Source organism: Hemiscyllium ocellatum, chromosome 37 (genome assembly GCF_020745735.1).
Source record: "Hemiscyllium ocellatum isolate sHemOce1 chromosome 37, sHemOce1.pat.X.cur, whole genome shotgun sequence".
Classification (NCBI taxonomy): Eukaryota; Metazoa; Chordata; class Chondrichthyes; order Orectolobiformes; family Hemiscylliidae; genus Hemiscyllium; species Hemiscyllium ocellatum.
Window position 1 is genome coordinate 19971404 of NC_083437.1, and position 19560 is coordinate 19990963.

A 19560-nucleotide genomic window follows, 5' to 3' on the forward strand; every position below is an offset into this window, starting at 1 on the left:
GCAATGATCTTTAGCTTCGTGACATCTCTCTTGGGGCATGTCCCATAATCCTACACATGTCTTCACAGACACATTTATGTATACTCCCAACCTTTGTGTGAGGTTCACCCCCTCACCCCTTATCCCAGACATATCCTGACAGGAGACCACACCTAACCTCAGCGTTTTGACACTAACCCCCCTAATATCACCCAACTGCTCCACATACAAGGACTTTGACTTGCAGAGATAGCTGTAATGTACACTGCTGCCACAACTATTCTTTGCTTTGCCAATCCCATAGGCAGCAATGACCAGGTGAGGCTGAAATGTTGGTCAGGGTCCCTCCTCTTTTTTTCGGGTAGTGCCTGGGTCTTTGATGGCATCCTCCAGAATTGCCACGACAGGGCGGACTTGGTTTGACATCATAACTGATCCCCTCACTGCTGCACTGGACTCGAGGAGGAAGGTTTGCCCCTCAGTCTTTGGGAGTGGAGCGATGTCCTGTTCTTCAGAGGCTCCCAGCATTGGAGGTGTGAGGGTGAGTGAACCCAAGAGGATACTGCTTCGGAGTGAGAGTGCAAGCTGCTGAGAGTTTGACTGATGTGATACTTTCATAACCAAGTTCTGGGCAACTCGATGCCACTGGCACCTGCCCATCTTTCCATACCATCGTGCCACCTTTAGCGTTGTGTTCTTGGTTTTTCTGTAACATTCCTGACCCAGAGATGAATGGTTCCCTGTGGTGATAGGTATCTTTAACATTCCCCATTTCAAATCTCATAATCACCTCTCAACGTCAGCAACTCTACGCCGTTGAACTCCAAACTGACTACGTTTCACAATCCATTACCTTCTTGTACCTTTGAACTGACCGTGTCCCCTTGGAGCTTCCTTGGTCCTCCAACAGGCTTCGGATAGTGAATTTTACTGGCTGTTGTTTTGACCCACCTCCCAAGAGCTAGCAGGTGGGGACAGTGGTGTTTCTGCTGAACATGTACGCTGAGCATTCCTGAGACCCATGTCTGACGTTCGTCACTCTCCCTCAACGTATCTCTGTCAGTGAATCTATCCAATGGAATTCAGACTGGGTCGATTGATGAGCTCTGGGTTGATTGATTAACTTTCACTGGCTTGCCCAAAGATTCGTACCTTACTGCTGTTTTATTCCATTGAGAGTTATGGATTTGATACATGTGTTAGTTTCAACATCCTTGGTAACACTGCACTTACGCTAGTGGCAAGTAAAGAACACGTGATGACCAACACTCATTCATACTAAGCTCTTGCTGCTCCTTAACCCTCCTTCTCCAGTACTTCACCTTACAGTCATAGTCATAGAGATGTACAGCACGGAAACAGACCCTTCAGTCCAACCTGTCCATGCCGACCAGATATCCCAACCCAATCTAATCCCACCTGCCAGTATCCGACCCATCTCCCTCCAAACCCTTCCTATTCATATACCCATCCAGATGCCTTTTAAATGTTGCAATTGTACCAGCCTCCACCACATCCTCTGGCAGCTCATTCCATACACGTACCACGTGGGTTTGTCGATGTTTTCTAATCCACCCTGTTCAGAGATGTTATGACACACCTCTGGAGCAGGTGGAGCTTGAACCGGGTCCTCCCTGGCACAGAGATGGAGACGCTACCACTGTGTGATGTGTGCCCTCGTTGGGGTTATGGACTTGCCACTAAATGCTCCCTTCAGATGGTTGTCATAGCGCCAATCATCTGAAACTCCTCCTCAGCCACCTGTTTGAGAAAATCCCAGGGACATCTCCTCTGGGCCGTAAAGCAACTCGGAATGGGAGTGGATAGATCCCGTTGTCATGGTCCACGTAGGTACCAACGATATCAGTGGGAAGGGGAAAGAGGTTCTGCTCAGGGTGTATGAGCAGCTAGGGGTTAAATTAAAAAACAGAACTGAAGAGGTAATAATCTCTGGAATACTACCAGACCCACGAGCAAATTGGCACAGAATCAACAAGATTAAAGAGGGAAATGCAAGGCTCAGAGATTAGTGCGGGAGAAATGGATTAAAATTCATGGAACATTGGTACCAGGACTGGGGAAGAAGGGAGCTGTTCCCATAGGACACACTCCACCTGAGTCACACTGGGACCAGAGTCCTGGCAAATGGTACAACTAGGGCTTTAAACTAAATAGTGGAGTGTGCAGGGTTCGGTTTCCATGGAGACTGATGGAATAAATTGAAGGTCGGGGAGGGATCAGCAGATGTTATTGAACTTTCCAGAACAAGTGATAGGACAGAGGGTGTGGAAAGGGTCAGGAATCTAACTTCAGGCACCGGGGGCAAGTTTTGAGAGTGTGGCGCTGGAAAAGCACAGCAGGTCAGGCAGCATCTGAGGAGCACGAGTACCGACGTTTCAGGCAAAAGCCCTGCTGCCTTATGAAGGGCCTTTGCCCGAAAAGTCGATTCTCCTGCTCCTCGGATGCTGCCTGACCTGCTGTGCTTTTCCAGCGCCACACTCTCAACTCAGATCTCCAACATTGGCCGTCCTCACTTTCGCCTAGATAAGGGGACAATACTGCGAATGGGGCAGTCAGTGCTGGACTGGGGGTGTTGTACTTAAATACATACAATATACAACACAATGTAAATGAGTTTGTAGCACAGATTGCAATTGGCAGGTGCAATGTTGTGGGTATCACAGAGACGTGGCTGCAAGGAGGGAACTAAATATCCAAGGGTATGCGTCCTTTCGAAAGGACAGGCAGATGGAGGCTGGGTTGCCTTGTTGGTGACAAATTAAATTAAATTGATAGTGCAAGGAGTGAAAGAGAGTTGGAAAGTGTAGAGTCTGTGTGGGTCGAGTTCAGGAACCGCAGAGGAATAAAGACCCTGATGGGAGTTATTTCCCGGCCTCCAGCAGTGGGCAGCATACAGGGAAGTAAATAAATCAGGAATTAGATAAGACAGGGAGAATGTGGGCACTGCAGATGCTGGAGATCAGAGTCAAAAAGTGTGGCACTGGAAAAGAGCAGCATCCGAGGAGCAGGAGAGTCAACCTTTTGAGCACAAGAATGATGATGAAGAGCCTCTGTTTGACAGGTAGAAAAGGCAGTTAAGAATGGACGATGACGGTAATCATGGAGGATTTCAATTGGCAGGTGGACTGGGAAAATCTGGTTGACAGCGGATCTCAAGAAAAGGAATGCCTATGAGATTTTTTTGGAGCAGCTTTTGGTAGAGTCCACGAGGGAACAGGCAATACTGGATTTAATGATGTGTAATGAGGCTGGCTTGATTAGGGAGCTTAAGGTGAAAGAACCATAAGTGGGCAGTGACCGTAATATAATATAATTCACCGTGCAGTTTGAGAAGGGGAAGCTGGAATCGCGGGTAACAATATTACAGTTGAGTAAAGGCAACTAAAAAGATATGAGGGAGGAGCTGGCCAGAGTTGATTGGAAGGGCAGCCGAGCAGGGAAAATGGTGGAGCAGCAATGGCAGAGGTTTCTGGGAATAATTCGGAAGGCACAGCAGAATTTCCTCATTTCCCCTCCCCCCACCCTGTCTCAGTTAAATCCCTCAAACTCAGCACCGCCCTCCTAACCTGCAATCTTCTTCCTGGCCTCTCCGCGCCCACCCTACTCCGGCCTATCACCCTCACCTTGACCTCCTTCCACCTATCGCATCTCCAACGCCCCTCCCCCAAGTCCCTCCTCCCTACCTTTTATCTTAGCCTGCTGGACACACTTTCCTCATTCCTGATGAAGGACTTATGCCCGAAACGTCGAATCTCCTGCTCCTTGGATGCTGCCTGACCTGCTGCGCTTTTCCAGCAACACATTTTCACCACAGCAGAATTTATCCCAACATAGAAAAAAACCGACTACTGGGGGGGGGGGGGGATGAGGCAACCATGCTCCATGCGTCAGGTGTCAGCACAAAAGCAAAAGGAAAAAACATACAATGTGGTGAAGATTAATGGGAAGCTAGAGGTTGGGAAGCCTTTAGAAACCAGAGAAGAGTAACTAAAAAAGCAATGGGGAGGGTGGGGGATGGTGCGGGAGAGTGAAATGTGAGAGTAAGCTAGCTCGTATTATAACAGAAGTGGTTTTTGTTAGATATATAAGAGGAAAGAGAGAGGCAAGAGTGGACTTGGACCAATGGAAATTGTGGCTGGAAAGTAGTAACTGGTCAAAGAAAAGGTGGAGGAATTGAATTGGTACTTTGCATCAGATTCCACAATGGAAGACACCAGAGCTTCAGGAAGGTCCAAGGCGAGTGAGATGACCATCACTAAGGAGAAATTGTTGGGGTACCTGAAAGGTCTGAAGGTGGCTCGGTCACCCAGACCTGGGGTTCTGAAGGTGGATAGCTGAAGAGCTTGTGGAGGTAGTGATCTTTCTGGAATCACTGGAGTCAAGGAGGATCCCAGAGGACAGGCAAGTGGCTAATGTAACATCCCTGTTTAAGAAGGGAGGGAGGAAGAAACATGAAACTATTAGCCAGTTAGCCATTGGTAAAATTTTAGAGTCCGTTAGTAAGGATATGATTGTGAAGTACTTGGAAGTGCACAGTAAAATAGGGCTGAGTCAGCAGGGCTTTGTCAAGGGAAGGTCTTGCCCGACAAATCTGTTAGAATTCTTTGAGGAAGTAATGAACAAGTTAGACAAAGCAGAGCCAGTGGATGTGATCTATTTGGATTTCCAGAAGGCCTTTGACAAAGTACTGCACAGGAGGCTGCTTAATAAGGTAGGAGGCCATGTGTTAGGGGCAAGCTACTGGCATTGATAGAGGATTGGCTGACTGGCAGTGAGCAGAGAGTTTCGATGAAGGGGTCTTTGTCTGGTTGGCAGCCGGTGACTAGTGGAGTTCTGCAGGGGTCAGTGTTGGGAACCATAACTATTCGTGGTAAACATTAATGACCTGGATGAAGGAACTGAGGACGTTGTTGCTAAGGTTACAGATGACACAAAGATCGGTGGAGGGGCGTGTAGTAATGAGGAAGTGGGGAGGCTGCTGAAGGACTTAGACAGGCTAGGAGGGTGGGAAAGGAGTGCCAGATAGAATACAACGTGGGAAAGCGTGAGTTTATCCACTTAGGTAGGAAGGAAAGAAGCATAAACTAGAAGCTAAATGGAGAAAGGCTTCAGAAATCTGAAGCATAATGGGACTTAGGAGTCCTAGGTCAGGATTCTTTTAAATATAACATGCAGGTTCAGTTGGCAGTTAGGAAGACAAAGTTGATAAAGTGTGGCACTGGAAAAAGCATAGCTGATCAAGCTGCATCTGAGGAGCACGAGAGTCAATGTTTCAGGCTGAACCCTTCATCAGTTAGAGGGAGGCAAACACAATGTTCACATTCATTTCAATAAGGTGAGAACACAAGAGCAGAGATGTAATGCTGAGGCTGCAGAAGGCTCTGGTCAGACCATTTTTGGAATATTGAGAGCAGTTTCGGGCCCCCTATCTAAGGAAGGTTGTGCTGACCTTGGAGAGAGCCCAGAGGAGGTAGCAAGAATGATCGCAGGGTTGAAGGGCTTGTCATGTGTGCTTGAGGATTCTGGGTCTGGACTCAGTGGGGTTTCGAAGATTGAGGGGGAATCTAATTGAAACTTGCAGAATACTGAGAGGTCTGAATAAAGCTGACCTGGGGAATATGTTTCCAAGAGTAGGAGAGACTAGGACTCAAGGGCACAGCCTCAGAGTGAAGGGCTGACTCTTTAGAACTAAGGTGAGGAATTTCTTCAGCCAGAGGGTGGAATCTGTGGAACTGATTGCAGAGAAGGAGGCCAAATCACTGAATGTCTTTAACACAGAGATAGCGAGGCTCTGGATTAGAAAGGGATCAAGGGTTACAGGGAGAACGCAGGAAATGGGGTTGAGGAAGTTGCTGATTAATGTCCATATCGAGGCAACTTGTTGTTAGCATCAACACAGTATACAGTGGTTCTGCCGAGACTCATGAGCACCAGCTGTAACTAACATTCTGATCTACGTCTCACCTGTCACTGTAACACTCGCATTATCCTGACACTCCCCGACTCACCACCCACTCCCTCACTCCCCACTGTGTCCCACTCCCTCACTCCCCGCTGTGTCCCACTCCCTCACTCTCCGGCTGTGTCCCACTCCCCGACTGTGTCCCACTCCCTCACTCCCCACTGTGTCCCACTCCCTCACTCCCCGCTGTGTCCCACTCCCTCACTCTCCGGCTGTGTCCCACTTCCCGACTGTGTCCCACACCCTCACTCCCCGACTGTGTCTCTCTCTCTCTCACTCCCCGACTGTGTCCTACTCCCTCACTCCCCGCTGTGTCTCACACCCTCACTCCCCGCTGTGTCCCACTCCCCATTGTGTCCTACTCCCTCATTCCCCGACTGTGTCTCACTCCCTCACTCCCCGACTGTGTCCTATTCCCTCACTCCCCACTGTGTCCCACTCCCTCACTCCCCGCTGTGTCCCACTCCTCACTGTGTCCCACACTCTCACTCCCCACTGTGTCCCACTCCCTCACTCCCCACTGTGTCCCACTCCCTCACTCACCGACTGTGTCTCACTCCCTCACTCCCCATTGTATCCCACACCCTCACTCCCCGGCTGTGTCCTACTCCCCGCTGTGTGCCACACTCTCACTCCCCGCTGTGTCCCTCTCCCCGCTGTGTCCCTCTCCCCGCTGTGACTCACTCCCTCACTTTCCGCTGTGTCCCACTCCCTCACTCCCCACTATGTCCCACTCCCTCACACCCCGACTGTGTCTCACTCCCTCACTCCCCGCTGTGTCTCACTCCCTCACTCCCCGCTGTGTCCCACACCCTCACTCCCCACTGTGACCCACCCTCACTCCCCACTGTGTCCCACTCCCTCACTCCCCGCTGTGTCCCACACCCACACTCCCCGCTGTGACCCACTCCCTCACTCCCCGCTGTGTCCCACACCCTCACTCCCCGCTGTGTCCCACTCCCTCACTCCCCGCTGTGTCCCACACCCACACTCCCCACTGTGTCCCACTCCCTCACTCTCCGGCTATGTCTCAATCCCTCATTCCCCTCTGTGTCCCACTCCCTCACTCTCCGGCTATGTCTCAATCCCTCATTCCCCTCTGTGTCCCACTCCCTCACTCCCTATTGTGTCCCACTCCCTCACTCCCCACTGTGTCCCACCCCCTCATCCCCCTCTGTGTCCCACCCCCTCACTCCCCACTGTGTCTCACCCCCTCATTCCCCACTGTGTCCCACCCCCTCACTTCTAGATACATCCTACACCATCACCAGGTTGATGTGTCCTCTTTGTATTCGGTTCGCTCTTTCCTCCCCATTTCTGTTTTTGCTTTAGTCTTTTCCGTTTCTTTCCATTCACGTTGGGCTGTTGTACCTCGGCCCCGCAACCCACCATTTGATGGCAGTGCCCCTGTGTACATCTGTTTGTTCCGAAGGCAGTTCCTTCCAGATATCTGCAACAAATTAGAATTGAGGATTCAGAATCCACACCAAGACTTGTGTCCATTTTTCACAGCCACCCTTAAGTTGCTTGGAATTCCTGAACTTTAAGGAGAGTTTGGGATTTGTGAACGTTATGAGACAATTATTAGAGCTCTCTCAACTTATGAAACCTGAGTTACCTCCACAGCCAACAGATCCAAAAATCTAAACAACATCTTGTAACGCTCATCAAAATGCAACAACCAACATCAAACCCTTCCATTAAAAAGACTTCACCTTCCCCTGAGGAATTTTGGTTGATTCTTGCGGGTTTTTGTATACCCTCATCGCCATCGCCCAATGGATCTATGTTTGTTTCCTCACTTCACTTGTTTTCTTCGTGTTGCATCTGTAACTAAACTCGAATTCCCAATGTGCCTATCCCAATTTCTTCTGCTACACGGAGAATGTCTGTCGGGCACCTGATACAAAGTCCTGAATCCTCATGGAGATTCTAGACGCAGGAATTAATGGGATTTTTTATTCAGTCTAATGCTCAATCGTGTAGCAGGAATATGTTATAAAAAGGGAGTCAAATGGAGCCTATCATCACTGGAACATTGACACCAATTCCCATTCCAGTGATTATATTGTCGAGGCTGTTTCAAGGGTTGTTAGGTTATAATTAAGCATTTATACCATGCTCTGCACATCTTATCAACCACAGCTTATTACAGATAAGAAGAAGTACCTACTAGAGCTTCCATTATCATCCCACATAGCTTGGCCCTCTCTCTCTGTCTGTCTCCACCCTAATGGGTGATTGGATCATTGTGAGTTACCGCGTGCTGACACGTACAATGTCCCATGCTCTGCACACAGGAATAAAGGCGCTACAATACAACGAGTAAAAAATGAGATCTGCAGATGCTGGAGATCACGGCTGCAAATGTGTTGCTGGTCAAAGCACAGCAGGTTAGGCAGCATCTCAGGAATAGAGAATTCGACGTTTCGAGCATAAGCCCTTCATCAGGAATAAGAGAGAGAGAGCCAAGCAGGCTGAGATAAAAGGTAGGGAGGAGGGACTAGGGGGAGGGGCGATGGAGGTGGGATAGGTGGAAGGAGGTCAAGGTGAGGGTGATAGGCCGGAGTGGGGTGGGGGCGGAGAGGTCAGGAAGAGGATTGCAGGTTAGGAGGGCGGTGCTGAGTTGAGGGAACCGACTGAGACAAGGTGGGGGGAGGGGAAATGAGGAAGCTGGAGAAATCTGAATTCATACCTTGTGGTTGGAGGGTTCCCAGGCGGAAGATGAGGCGCTCCTCCTCCAGCCGTCGTGTAGTTGTGTTCTGCCGGTGGAGGAGTCCAAGGACCTGCATGTCCTCGGTGGAGTGGGAGGGGGAGTTAAAGTGTTGAGCCACGGGGTGATTGGGTTGGTTGGTTCGGGCGGCCCAGAGGTGTTCTCTGAAGCGTTCCGCAAGTAAGCGGCCTGTCTCACCAATATAGAGGAGGCCACATCGGGTGCAGCGGATGCAATAGATGATGTGTGTGGAGGTACAGGTGAACTTGTGGCGGATATGGAAGGATCCCTTGGGGCCTTGGAGGGAAGTGAGTGTGGAGGTGTGGGTGCAAGTTTTACATTTCCTGCGGTTGCAGGGGAAGGTGCCGGGGGTGGAGGTTGGGTTGGTGGGGGGTGTGGATCTGACAAGGGAGTCACGAAGGGAGTGGTCCTTGCGGAACGCTGATAGGGGAGGGGAGGGAAATATATCCTTGGTGGTGGGGTCCGTTTGGAGGTGGCGGAAATGGCGGCGGATGATACGTTGTATGCGCAGGTTGGTGGGGTGGTAGGTGAGAACCAGTGGGGTTCTGTCTTGGTGGCGGTTGGAGGAGTGGGGCTCAAGGGCGGAGGAGCGGGAAGTGGAGGAGATGCGGTGGAGGGCATCGTCGATCACGTCTGGGGGGAATCTGCGGTCCTTGAAGAAGGAGGCCATCTGGGCTGTGCGGTGTTGGAATTGGTCCTCCTGGGAGCAGATGCGGCGGAGACGAAGGAATTGGGAATATGGGATGGCGTTTTTACAGGGGGCAGGGTGGGAGGAGGTGTAGTCCAGGTAGCTGTGGGAGTCAGTCGGTTTATAATAGATGTCTGTGTTGAGTCGGTCGCCCGAGATAGAAATGGAAGGGGAGGGAGGAGTCTGAGACAGTCCAGGTGAATTTCAGGTCGGGATGGAAGGTGTTAGTAAAGTTGATGAACTGTTCAACCTCCTCGTGGGAGCACGAGGCAGCGCCGATACAGTCATCGATGTAGCGAAGGAAAAGGTGGGGGGTGGTGCCAGTGTAGTTGCGGAAGATGGACTGTTCCACATATCCTACGAAGAGGCAGGCATAGCTGGGGCCCATGCGGGTGCCCATGGCAACTCCTTTAGTTTGGAGGAAGTGGGAGGATTGAAAAGAGAAGTTATTCAGGGTGAGGACCAGTTCAGTCAGTCGAAGGAGGGTGTCAGTGGAAGGGTACTGGTTGGTGTGGCGGGAAAGGAAGAAGCGGAGGGCTTTGAGTCCTTCGTGATGGGGGATGGAGGTGTACAGGGACTGGATGTCCATAGTGAAAATAAGGCGTTGGGGACCGGGGAAGCGAAAATCCTGGAGGAGGTGGAGGGCGTGGGTGGTGTCCCGAACGTAGGTGGGGAGTTCTTGGACTAAAGGGGACAGGACCGTGTCGAGGTATTGGGAGATGAGGTCGGTGGGGCAGGAGCAGGACAGGACCGTGTCGAGGTATTGGGAGATGAGTTTAGTCCAAGATTCGTAGGATATGTGGAACAGTCCATCTTCCGCAACTACACTGGCACCACCCCCCACCTTTTCGTCCGCTACATCGATGACTGTATCGGCGCTGCCTCGTGCTCCCACGAGGAGGTTGAACAGTTCATCAACTTTACTAACACCTTCCATCCCGACCTGAAATTCACCTGGACTGTCTCAGACTCCTCCCTCCCCTTCCTAGACCTTTCCATTTCTATCTCGGGCGACCGACTCAACACAGACATCTATTATAAACCGACTGACTCCCACAGCTACCTGGACTACACCTCCTCCCATCCTGCCTCCTGTAAAAACGCCATCCCATATTCCCAATTCCTTCGTCTCCGCCGCATCTGCTCCCAGGAGGACCAATTCCAACACCGCACAGCCCAGATGGCCTCCTTCTTCAAGGACCGCAGATTCCCCCCAGACGTGATCGACGATGCCCTCCACCGCATCTCCTCCACTTCCCGCTCCTCCGCCCTTGAGCCCCACTCCTCCAACCGCCACCAAGACAGAACCCCACTGGTTCTCACCTACCACCCCACCAACCTGCGCATACAACGTATCATCCGCCGCCATTTCCGCCACCTCCAAACGGACCCCACCACCAAGGATATATTTCCCTCCCCTCCCCTATCAGCGTTCCGCAAGGACCACTCCCTTCGTGACTCCCTTGTCAGATCCACACCCCCCACCAACCCAACCTCCACCCCCGGCACCTTCCCCTGCAACCGCAGGAAATGTAAAACTTGCACCCACACCTCCACACTCACTTCCCTCCAAGGCCCCAAGGGATCCTTCCATATCCGCCACAAGTTCACCTGTACCTCCACACACATCATCTATTGCATCCGCTGCACCCGATGTGGCCTCCTCTATATTGGTGAGACAGGCCGCTTACTTGCGGAACGCTTCAGAGAACACCTCTGGGCCGCCCGAACCAACCAACCCAATCACCCCGTGGCTCAACACTTTAACTCCCCCTCCCACTCCACCGAGGACATGCAGGTCCTTGGACTCCTCCACCGGCAGAACACAACTACACGACGGCTGGAGGAGGAGCGCCTCATCTTCCGCCTGGGAACCCTCCAACCACAAGGTATGAATTCAGATTTCTCCAGCTTCCTCATTTCCCCTCCCCCCACCTTGTCTCAGTCGGTTCCCTCAACTCAGCACCGCCCTCCTAACCTGCAATCCTCTTCCTGACCTCTCCGCCCCCACCCCACTCCGGCCTATCACCCTCACCTTGACCTCCTTCCACCTATCCCACCTCCATCGCCCCTCCCCCTAGTCCCTCCTCCCTACCTTTTATCTCAGCCTGCTTGGCTCTCTCTCTCTTATTCCTGATGAAGGGCTTATGCTCGAAACGTCGAATTCTCTATTCCTGAGATGCTGCCTAACCTGCTGTGCTTTGACCAGCAACACATTTGCAGCTACAATACAACAACAACAAGACACTTGCCGATAAACAAACTAAAGAAGCTGAGCAGTGAGGTCATGTTTCAGACATGGGATTGCCCCACAGGCTTTGATGGGTAGTCTGAATAATGTTAACTCTCTCTTGGAGATGGTTAGGCTCTATGTTTTAATAAAGCAGCAAGGATCTGTGTGCATCTGGGAGAGAAAGTGCAAACTGTGAAGACACGACTCTGACAAGACTCTGTACCGAGGCATTGTGTTTATCTTTTGTATTGCTACACTGACCACTTTGTTTTCTAGAATTTTCAGTTTTGGGCAGTTCCCCATTTAACACAACCAAGAGTCCCAACATGTCTGAACCATTAATTGGTAGTGATTTCTTATGGGCTATTTGATGTTGCAGTTTTAGAGATCTCCTCCCTTATCATTGCAGCCCAGTGGTAGGCATCGAATTTTGGAGTGTGTGTGTGTGTGTGTGTGTGTGTGTGTGTGTGTGTGTGTGTGTGTGTGTGTGTGTGTGTGTGTGTGTGTGTACTGTTTCTTTAATCACATTGACTGTCCTGAGTTCCTCAGGGTCTGTGGCAGTGCCAATAGCTGGCAGCTGAAGATTCAGTGCACCCAACAGTTCCATCTGCAAAAGGGAGTACACCAAATAAACCACACTCACGCACAAAATGGTTGCCAACCTGCCAGGTGCTTTAGTGGCGTTTCAATGTGGTGTTAGTCTAGTTTGCCATCCCCTCTGGCATTCGGAGTCTGTGAAATGGTCAGTAATGTGGACTGGTAGGCACAATGCCAATGGCTGCCAATCGAGTTTTGAAACCTTGTTTGGGTGGGAGGCCGTTGGGCACAGGTTAACATCGGCTACTAAAGGTGCCTGCCTCCCCACAGTGCAGTTAGAATCCTCAATGGCCTAGCACATTCAGACAAGGTGTGTGTTCCACAAGCTGGGAAATAAGCCAATTGTCTTTATGTGTCAGTCTGCAGCCTCTTCAAATGTGCAATCCCTGCTTCAGATGTAACAAAGTGCCTACTTTATGCATCGTTATATTTTCCTTCTATTGCCTGTTGGCCATGTTCCCAAATCCCAGCCTGCTCCGTCACTGATAATACTTTGGCTGTTTTTCAAGTAGCATTTAGTCACTTTTGAGTGGGATGATTCCAAGCATTGCTCTCACCTCTCATCTTAGGAGTTAATAAACAAAGCTATGTGTAGCTGTTGCCCTCTTGAAGGAACTAACCTGATCTGAGCCATATCTTTTCCTGTGACGTTGCAGTGAGGCTGATACAATTGACTTTACACTTGGCAGCCTGTTTTATAAACCAAGAGTCTATCAGACTTATTCTTGTCCCCAGTAACAGCCAGTCAGACTCCTCACCCTGACTGTTAAGTCACTTCCTTTGCCTTGCTGTCTGCTGCTGATGCAGTTGTGAAAGTACCTGTCACTGTCCAAATCCTCTTTTGCATGCCCACATCCTGCTTTTACATCCTGGGGTACCCTGGTGGATGGTGGCATAACGAGTGATATCACCACCAAGACCATCCACCAATCACACACCCATGTTGGCAGCTCATCAGACTTCAGATCGTGATCAGAAACAAGGGCCCTTAATCTCTTCCACACCTCTGCCAAGCCTAAGGCTAATTGTAGTATTGGCCCGGTACTCGGTGCTTTGGCAGACTGGCTGCTGCATTCACCCCTTGAACCAAGAAGGCATTAAAGTCGTCTTTTGTTGTTGTTTAAAATCCCCACCCACCGGGACCATCACTTGGCCAACAAGGTTCTGGCAAGGCCTAGCCAAGAGGTTCCATTCAGCAGTGTCTCCTCTTGCCACCCTGTCATCCATGTGTAATCTTGCTCATTTATACCAACCTCCTCTTCCCCAAGAACACCCCTTGCTCTGGTAACCATCAAATTGCATCGTTCATGTCGGTCCTCAAATGGGTAGTGACGTAGGTGTGAGGTGACTTTCACAAAGGCCCACCAGCTATAGTACTGCCATTTCAGAGTAATCGAATCCTGACCACGGGTATTTTTGGTATGTTTTTGTGAATGCACGCAGCCTTGCATGAGTTTCCCAGTAACTATAGGAGGTGTTAGGTCCTCGCTGAATGACTTGGTTTGAAACACGTTTAACCTTTTTGTTTTCCTTTGGTGATTGTGCTGTAGATGAAGTTGGGAGCCCTGCACGTTCTCTTCCCCACCCTCTCTCCCGCCGTAGTTGTTCACTCCGTACAGAAGGCCCGTGTCAGACCACACAGATGCCTGACTCCTCGCAGGCCTTCACCCCGGCTTCTGTTCTTTTTGCAGGCCAAGCAGTCGCTAGCCACACTGACAAAGGATGTCCCCAAGCGGCACTCACTGGCGATGCCAAGCGAGAGTATGCTGAATGGGAACCAGGAGTGGGTAACGCAATCAGACCTCCCGCTCACTGCTGCAATCCGACAGAGCCAGCAGACGTTGTATCACGCACATCACCACCCCGTAGACCGGCAAGGTAAGGGGGCAGAGGTCAAAGGGTCTTTCTGTTTGCCAATTCTCTTCTCTTGGGGTGTCTTGCATTTGATGCAATAATATTGAGCACTTCTCTCAGATAAAAACGGACTCCCTTAATTCAGTCCCATACTCACATTCTTCCCACATCTATGTTTCACCATAGGCTTTTAAAAATGAAAATGTCCGTCTGTGTGGAGTTTGCTCGTTCTCCCCGTGTCTGTGTGAGTTTCCTCCGGCTTCTCCAGTTTCCTCCCACTGTCCAAAGATGTGCAGGTCAGGGTGGATCGGCTTTGGGGAATGCAGGGTTACTGGGATGGGGTAGTGGCAGGGTGGATCTCGGTTGGGTGTTCTTCGGTTGGTCAGTTCGGACTTGATGGGTCAAATGGCCTGCTTCCACACTGTGAGGAATTTATGATTCTTCTCTCAGCCCCACTATTTATTCGATAGTGCAGAGGAGCGTGTGGGCCATGGGGTTTGTGGGAGATTGCAGCCCTGTTGATCAATTTAGAAATCTGTTTTTGTTCTTTCAGAGAGAGAGCGCATAGAATCCACTAGCACCCTTAAAGCTTTCAGAGAGAGGTGGGCACTTTAGGGGGTGGGGCGCATTATCTTCTCCACCAACACGATTAGATTTAGTTCCTTCCCTCGTTGCTCCCAGCTTTTAGTTGTTGTTTGGTCCATTGTAAATTGGGCGATGAGAAATGAAAGAACAGAGCTGGGTTCTTTTGGGTGATGGGCTGTATAAAAGATGGGGAAGAAGATCGTGTTGTTCAGTGTTTGTACTTTGTTAAAGTGGTATTTTTGCTGATAGGTTTTTTTTTAAAATAGGCAGCTTGTCATATCCCCGTGAAGAGTTGATATTTGGAACGAGAAAGGTAGAACCTGTTGTTTGTGGTAAACTAGATTTACAATAGAACCCTTGTAAACCTCCCAAAGTCCTTTGCTGCCTGCTTCAACCAGTAGATAATGACCTGTTAAACATGGCTCGTGTGTGGTAAGACATTCTATGTTCCTGTGTGGAATAAATCCTTGAACTTCCCTTCATTTTTCTAGTGATTCTGAGTCTGTTCCCCAGTCATATCTGATGGTACCTGCTGCCAGAGTTTATTTAACTTCTGCAGGTCAGACTGTGATCCATCTTAACCATAGAGAAAGACACTCACACCTAGTCCACTCTCAGACAGAGTGAGACTGGAGGGGGACTGGCAGTGGGGTAGAGAGGACACTGACTTCCTACTGTAAATGCTGAATGTAGTCAGGCATCCCAAAACCAGTGTGAATTAGTCCTGGTTGGCTCACACTTTATTGCTATTTGTCCAAACCCCTTCAATGACATTCCAGTAGCTCTCAGTGGGATATACTCTACTTCTTTTGTATTTTTTTATTTTGCTCGCAAAAGGTGAAAATTATTGATGTCTGTCAGTCTGCTTCAGCCCCTGAGGATTGAAGAGATGGAAACATACCGTGAACCTGGCGTGAAGGATTTCTTATGTTGAATATAAATAATCAGACAAAAAGATCTCCTCTTGTGCTGTTCATAACTCTAAGACAGACCCGGTGAATATAAAACAGCCTGTAAGCAAACTTGGTTTTTGCCTGGAATGGCATGTTCAAATGTACTAACCAGTCTTGGCATGATGAGATTAAATGGATCTTGTGCGCGATGTATTGGGCGTGTGCGTGAATGCAGAGCACAGAATTGCTCACAATGTGTCGCTAATTGGCATTCTCATTCTTAGGGTAATGAATAAAAGAGAATGTTGACACTGGGCACTGCACGGCCCTGACTCTGGGGTTAGTAATCGACCGTGTGAGGGCTGCATTACTCTCACATCTACAATCCCGAGCTAAGTGGGCAGTTCATGGAAAGGCAATGCTGAAGGAGCTTCCCTGTAGATAACCAGAGCAGGGGCTGTCCTATTACATAGAGTCGCAGAGTATAACCGCATGGGAAGAGGTTATCATGTCTATTCCAGTCATCAAACGCCTAGCTACTCTAATCCCATTTCCCAGTACCTGGCCGATGGCTTTATAGATATTTTCCAATCAACCTGTTCAGAGATGTCATTACACACCTCTGGAGCAGGGTGGGACAAGATATCAGGCCTCCTGACTCAGAGATAGTGACACTACCACACATCACAAGAGCCCTCCCCACGGTCTTGTATCCTATGGTGCTTCAAGTGCTCAAAATCATGCTTAAATGTTGTAATGGCTTCTGCCTCTCCCATCCTTTCAGATAAGGAACTCCAGATACCTACCATCCCATGACTAAAAAGAATTCTCCTTAAATCCCCTCCTGCCCTTTACTTTAAGTCCATGACCCTGTGGTAATTGATCCCTCTAAGGGGAGCACACCTTCTGCTGATTCAGCTGGGCTGTTTACTCCCTTTTCTTGTGTTTGCTTGAAAGGGATAAAAGACAACCTGTCTCGTGCCCAGGACGCTGTCTTTTCTTCCATCATGTTCTCAGTGTGAGATAACTTGGAGCAGATTACGGTTCACTTTTCAGTGCATTCCTCTCATTTAATTCCAGTGCTTTGAGGCTTTCTTGACACCTTATCAGATGTGACATTCCAGGCTCTCTCTCTCTCTCTCTCCCTCCTTCTCATATGAGACAGCCACTCATTCACATTCACAGTAACTTTGGCTATATCCTTTCTCTCTGAAAGAAACACATATTGGAAATAAAATGCAATATATCCATTGGTGATCTGCAGTTATGACTAATGATCATGAAGGTTTCAATATGGGAGAGCATTACAAATGTGCGAAATGCTGTCTGTGCTTTGTAATCGGAACTGCTGATCCTGGCATCTTCAACTGAGGAGGAGTTGTTCTATTATGACTGTGAAGAACAGTCATACCAGACTTCAAATGTTAACTCTGTTCCAAATCCTGCTGATTTTCTGCATACTTCTCTCTTGTTTGTTTCCGATATGATGTCAGCTCAGTTGCGGTTAATGGTGAGAGATAACACACTGATCAGCCTTTGCGTTTAATCTTCACACAGGAGTGCGGGTCAGTCCATGTCACTCAAGACAACCGTCCATCATCTCAGACGCCTCAATGCTTGAGGGTGAAAGATCATCCACACCGAGTGACATCAACTCACCGCGACATCGGACACACTCGCTATGTAATGTAAGAAACTCTTGTGGGATGGCTAATCTATTCTGTCTTCGATCCTCAGGCTATAAGCCAGAGCAGTCCAAAAAGGAGGTCATGAACCCTTCCGGTTTTCTAATGAATGAATGAACATTGGAAGCTCTGAGTATTGGCTCCTATGAGAGACATTTCTCACTGGCAGTGCAACCTCACACTACTTGCCAGCTACTTCCCGAAGGTTCACCTTCTCAATCCCAGGCTGGACACTGAGGGGAGCAGACCCATTCTGGTTATTAGTTCTGGCTTCCTCACACAAAGGAGGCCGTTTTTGGTCTTGGACAGAAGTGTGAAATGTGTGATATTACATCAACCGTCCAGTACAGGCAAGATCACAAGGACGTCAGAAACCGGAACGAGAGTGGGTCCCTGGGTTACCTGCAATCTGTGTCCTCTTGTGACTGTTAAACAGGGCAGTGTGCCCCACCCTTGCCCGGTTTCTCTCCGGCTGTCTGTCCATGTTTGAACCCAATAGATTATGCACCCACAGACTGGGTCAAGCGACCACTATCTGACAATATTGCAGACTCAGTGGCTTCTGTGAAACAACTCCATCAATGCGGTATTTTCCCTGCAGTAGCTAGTGTCCTTTTCCCTGAAAATCAAGTCCTGCCCAGAACTGGCCAATGGCATTATAAATTAATATTTTGCATAACACATCTTCTTTACCTTGGCATCAGTTTTTGACTAAGTACCACTTGAAGCACCATGGGATGCTCTCCTCTATTGTTATGTAAACGCTGGTATTGATAATCTGGCCAGTAGCACTTACCTCTCGGGAATGAATCTTTCAACAGCATCCGACTGATCCCAGATACCTCTTGTCCCAGTGTGGAACCTCTGACATCGATGAAGTTAAATTCTTCTAAAAACCCAGTGTATATTACTCCCACCATCAATGGTGTATATTAAAGAACTGAATGTTGAACCTGCAAAGGTAGCCATTGGTGCTTAGTGTACAAACTACTAAAAAAGGTGAAGGGTTTTTCATTTCTGGTTGCACTAGCAATCTCCCCCCGCCCCAGTCACTCACACACACCCAGTCCGAGTGAACCTGACTCTAGGCTGTAGTGGGTTGGCCAGTGTCAAAGGGTAGGGCAACAGTTTAGAGCAAGGTCTGTGGCTAATCTAACATACTGTTAACCTGATCACAGCACTATGCCTGATTTGAGGAGGTCCATTCAGAAACAATTTATCCCCAGAGATAATTGAGTTGGTAGCAATGCCAGTGAACCTTTCTTTTGTGGTAAATGTCAACATGCTGTTGCTCAGAATCATGCCTCTTGCTCCCCCTGGAGGTTTTATGCTGGAATGCTCCCTCTTTGCTGTGACTGTGGGTTTCTGAATGGTCAGCCAGCAGGGCTAGTCCGTTCTCAGCCTACTAGACCATTGTCCAGAAGCAGTGGGCTCCACCAACAGCCCCTTTGCTTCTGGGTGCGCAAGGGAGATGTACAGGTTAGCTCCTCATCTCCAGAGCATGATGGGCCAGATCTTACTCTCCTTATCATCAGAGAAAGCACAAGCGGTGAGCGATGGCAGAGTCAAGTTTGGCTCCATTGCTGCAGAACCAGTTGGTGCGAGGCTTGGCAGTTCATTGGGCGTTCTGGAGAACAGGCAAAAACCTCAACTTCAAGCAGAGGAAGGGGGGGGAGGAAATGGAGCTTTTGAAAGGAGAGCAACAACTGAATGTTTTTGTTTTGACTGTCCAGTCTCTTGAAGATCTAGAAGAACAGAAGAGGAAGAAGAAAAAAGAGAAGATGGTGTTTGGCTCCATTTCCCGGGTGTTTGCTAGGGGCAAGCAACGGAAATCCCTGGATCCTGGCCTGTTTGATGGTACTTCTCCCGATTATTACGTAGAGGAAGATGCAGATTGGTGATAAACACCCATCCACTCACAACCTCTGTGTGTGTGCGTGTGTGTGCGCGTATCTGTGCGTGTGGGTGGCATGTGAGAGTTAATGCTTGTTGGGGGGGGAGGGGGTGTGTGACAGTCTGCGTGTTTTTAAACTTAAGAAATGTGAGTCCTGGGACTGGTCCAGCACACTCTGTAATTAAAGTATGTGTGTGTGTGTATATATATACATATATATATATACATAGATAAATATAAAAATCCTGTGTGGATAATGTCACCTGTGAATGTGTGGAGGGACACGGCTGTGTTTTAATCTTACTGATACTGGAACCCCGAAGGACAGCTGTGTACTGTATTGTAAATAACTGCAATTGTGCACTTTGTGCTTCTTTGTAAGGTATTTTCTCCTGTTTGTTGTTTCCATGTCCCAGTGTGTATTGTGTTCCATTG

General features: G+C 49.2%; 1 protein-coding gene across 8 annotated transcripts in view; it reads left to right on the forward strand.

Moving 5' to 3' along the window:
• LOC132833830 (kazrin-like) overlaps positions 1–19560 on the forward strand; it is a 704169-nt gene that overhangs the window by 548283 nt on the left and 136326 nt on the right. For all 8 annotated transcript variants that reach the window (XM_060852461.1, XM_060852462.1, XM_060852468.1 and 5 more), the window contains 3 exons: positions 13906–14092; positions 17104–17234; positions 18965–19088. In XM_060852461.1, the coding sequence (XP_060708444.1) occupies positions 13906–14092; positions 17104–17234; positions 18965–19088 (442 nt within the window). The remainder of the gene's footprint in view (positions 1–13905; positions 14093–17103; positions 17235–18964; positions 19089–19560) is intronic.